The following is a 4,539-nucleotide window of genomic DNA, read 5'->3' on the forward strand; positions in this document are numbered from 1 at the left end:
ATAGGGAAATATTGACTTCCCTATATAAACAGCAGAAAGCACTGATGATGATTCATTCGGAATCGAAATATGGCCTTATTTGCAGCATGAATTCGGAAAATAAGTTTATTTTGAATTTTAATAAACTAAACGTTAACCAAAAAACTTTAGTGAGAAAAATTTAAAAAACGAACTACAAACATATTAACGCCAAACATTCGGTAGAATTTATAGAATATTGTAAAAACATATATATATATATAATATATAATCTCACTAGTTTAATTATTGACTGAATTTCGATAGCAAATAAGTTTATTTTGTAAGAAATATGAAAACCATTTGTTCATCAACTTAACAGGTTATATAGAGGAGGGTGGGGTACGTTGAGATGAAAAAATGCAAAATGCTGCAAAATAAAGAATTTTTTTATTTTAAAATATATCCCACATACAGGTCAAGGAAGGAACTAATGTTTTATTTCAAAATATCACAAATTAATTAATAACCAAATTAAATATAAGAGTTTTGCAAAACATTTTTTTGTCTCAACCAGCCCCATAGCGGTCGACATTGAAAAACCATATGGGGTTGGTTGAGACAAACATATACAACAACAATTTAATTATTGTCACAGTCAATACAAGTAAAAAACTTTGGTGCTTTTTCTTTTAAACCTTGCCAGGCATTATGATACCACCTCAAACATGTAACCTGTTCACACAGTGTATCCAATTTGTTCTACTTGTATCATCAGAATACTTGATCCCACATGTTGAACAAGAAGTCTGGTCTTCATTGGTTGACAGTGCATTTCTTCTATTTTTATTTTTGTTATCTTTCTTGGGATCTGTTATAGTAAAGTCCTTTAATAAACATTTTTTTGGCTTTGTCCTTCAATGTAGGTGTTAATTTTCTTTTATTTATATTATTAGCTTCCAGAAGAGTTTTTTCTGGAGTGTCAGTAGCTATAAGACTTTTTCTTTTTTTTCTACCTATGTTGTTTGTTTTTCTATTTCCTGCTTTTGAATATCCCTTACATTGCTCCGGCGTTAAAAATGTAACAGGTGCTAGCTGTCCAGTATAGCCAGACTCTGAACTAAATTTACTATGAGTAGGATCCAGATTAAAAATTCTAGAAAGATCTGCCAACTGTGGTGATTTCAGAAAAATCTTTTCCAAATTTTTATAAAATTGACCAATGTTGTGCCGGTTAAATGATATAGCCCGTAAGAAACTACATGCTTCAGGGCTTCTAATACTAAGAGATGGATACCGCTTCATGAACAACCTAAATCACTCTAAACCTGCGCATTCTTCAGTTTTCTATGTTGTTGGAAATCTAATTCCATTAATTTTGGCCATCTCGTATGCAATTTTTCTACACTCTTTTGTTGAAATTGCATACATCATTTTTGAACTTGTCAGGATATATTCTTTCAGACTTTTTTCCTGTTCTGTTGTAAATATTCTCCGTGTTGCAAAGTTTGGTTTGAATTTGACAATTTTTCCAGGATGCGCAGCTGACGCTTTTGTGACATAGCGGGCCAATGTTTGGAATGACAAGCCATGAACATGAGCTACCTTTTGTAAAGAACCACCATCCATTACTTTGCCTACAACACGCATGCCATTGGCTGGTTTTTTTTTATCCTATTTTTCATTTTTGTCTGCAAATCAATTATTATTATTATGATATAATCATTTAATTATTATTCTATTAATTAATAAATCATGTTTAACATCAGTTTTGTTGTTGTCTCAAGGTACCACATACGTCTCACTGTGCCCCATCGTTGTTGTCTCTATTGACCCCACACAGTCGTTGACATAACTATTCGACGTAGTGCCAAAACCAATTGGAATAAAAATTTGGCTCCTATATGAACTAATTTCTTATTGAAATGTCAAACTTTCTTGTAAGAGTGATCACAGTATCATTTCAAATAATTGAGCAATTACATTCCCAACCAAATATTAACATGTCCAGAAATCTGTGAAAAAATCAAAAAACAGAATTAAAAAACGCAACTCACGATTTTCGTTGCAGAAAATTATATTGTTAACCACCGGTCCTACTAAAGTACAGATTAGGTAAACTCAAAAGAAAAAATTATGTACCGCTCAACAATTATTTGATTTGTCTCACTGCACCCCATGTCTCAACGTACCTCACTCCCCTATTCTTGTTATCAAAAGTGACCCATTAAAAAATAATGAAAATTTAATTTCAGCTGCAATAAATTTATTATATAAATCGACTCAAATTTCAATAAAAAGAAAAATCCATATAAAACTTAGATACAGACATTTGGAAAAATTGGGCAGGCCATGGCTCACCCGTTGTTGCCAAAACTAAGCGTGATAAGCGGAAAAAGCTTTCCAGTCTAATTTTGACCACACTAACAAAATTTTGGTAAATTTCTTGGCCCCCCGTCAAATGTTGACCTCCTGGTCAACTTTTTTTTAGATCCAACACTGCTTGGAAACAAACGTATCGGAAGACAAAGATTCCCAAAGTTTTAAAGTTCATGTCAAGAAGTTATTCACTTGAAAAAAATAAAAAGCTTTAAAAGAAATGCAACCATCTGCCCTAGAACCGATAAAAACGCAATGAAATGGAATGTTTTGCGTACTTTGACTCAAAATCCCATGACTCAAAATGTTAGATTGGGAAATAACTGAAAGAGGTCTGACCGATACTTCGCCCTTAAGAAGGCACCACATCTGAATAAAAAAAATATTATTTTGAATTCTCATTCATTCATTTACTCATTCATGCATTCAGTCATTTAGCAAGTCATTAACTCATTCGTCCACCGTTCACCGATTATGTTTCCATTTAATTCATTTTTTTTTTATTAATTCACTCCTACTTTCATTCTTCATCATATTCAACCATCTATTAAATTAATTTTCATGTCTCTAGTTCAAACTGCCAGGTTAGGCTTAACTTTATACATAAAATTATTAAGAAATATCATTGCATTTTCATCTTATACTTAGTTAATGTTTTCAAAGCTAAGAATGCAGTGACATCTCTTAATAATTGAACGTACGACATGCTCAAACCTAATTCTACATACATATAATAAAAACCTCTGCATATCTTGATAGATGAAATACTTCTTGGTGACGTCACTTAGTGGGTGTTGTGGGAGAAGGATGAAATCGAACCCGAGTCCGTGGAGGAGGCGAGTGTAGGCAGCCTTGTCGCACATCCTCTCCATCAGGTCCTCCTTGTATCGCGCCCACAACCAGCTCGGAACCACGAAGTACTGCTCAAATGACTCTGAACTACTTTGCCTGTTTTGTTTTTTATTGATTAAAAAGAATAAATAAATAAATAATAATAATTATTAAATAATTAAATAAATAATTGTAAAAAATAAATAATGAAAAAAGAAAGAATGAAAGAAAGAGAGAAATGAATAAATAAACAAATAAATAAATAAATAAATATATATATATATATATATTTAGGAACGAGGTTTTCAGAAATGCAAATTTCATTGAAATTGTTTGCCCATTTTGCATTAATTAACTTCTTTATAAGACATTCAACGAGGCGGTATTGTTTGAGTTCATATTTATCTAAAACTGGAAATGATCCTGGTTGATTACAATTGATCACACTTTGCAATTGTTTTCTCAATATCACGATCTCACACCTACTGTTGCCGTTGGGGTTAATCCACAGGATCTGCGTGTACCACAACGATACGAATATCATTCTACGTTGAATACATTTCAACCCATTAACACGCAGTTTGTGACCCAGCGTCATCCGACAACCGTCATTGCGTCGTTGGATGTATTATGTGATACTTAATATTTGATCTATACATCGATATGTATCTTGCATGTACATATATGCATTTATATTTAACTCTGTATACGTAGGTCTGATGTGGAAACTCGTATCACACATATTCAACCGCAATAGTTGTATTCACAACGCATACACAGCAATATTATATATCTGGCGCACATGTCATTCGTAATTAGTTTTCACTAACGTTTTTCAACCATGTTAAAACTTTTATAAAATTTCTATATTTTAATTATTTTACTAAACATTTTATTTAAATTACATAATTTTATTTATATAATCTACATAAACTTTAGTTATTATGATATTTACAACAAGGTTAATTTATTTCACAATTTAATACATATTTTATTTTCTATATTTTCACATTTTACATTAGACATTTATTTTAATTAAATTATATGTTTAAACAATATTTAAGCTCTGAAGATGGCATTACGCCGAAACAGCGCTGTTAGCTTTATTCCAGTTTTAGATAAATATGAACTCAAACAATACCGCCTCGTTGAATGTCTTATAAAGAAGTTAATTAATGCAAAAAATGGGCAAACAATTTCAATGAAATTTGCATATATATATATATATATATATATATATATATATATATATATATATAGATGAATAATAGTGTATGTGTTGTATTGTCTTTTGTTTGTCTAACCATCACCCTGTTTTCGCTACATCATATCACGTAATATTGATAATAATTATTATGATTAGTAATATAT

General features: G+C 31.1%; 1 protein-coding gene across 1 annotated transcript; it reads right to left on the minus strand.

The window, feature by feature from the left end:
* Positions 1-813: 813 nt before the first annotated feature.
* HELRODRAFT_184171 (hypothetical protein) lies at positions 814-3,766 on the minus strand (the record flags this gene model as incomplete). The annotated part of the gene is made up of 5 exons (XM_009016901.1): positions 814-1,131; positions 1,388-1,563; positions 2,616-2,706; positions 3,039-3,285; positions 3,651-3,766. 5 exons carry the CDS (start codon positions 3,764-3,766, stop codon positions 814-816), a joined length of 948 nt encoding a protein of 315 aa, XP_009015149.1.
* Positions 3,767-4,539: the final 773 nt, after the last annotated feature.

This window comes from Helobdella robusta (genome assembly GCF_000326865.2).
Source record: "Helobdella robusta unplaced genomic scaffold HELROscaffold_191, whole genome shotgun sequence".
Lineage (NCBI taxonomy): Eukaryota > Metazoa > Annelida > Clitellata > Rhynchobdellida > Glossiphoniidae > Helobdella > Helobdella robusta.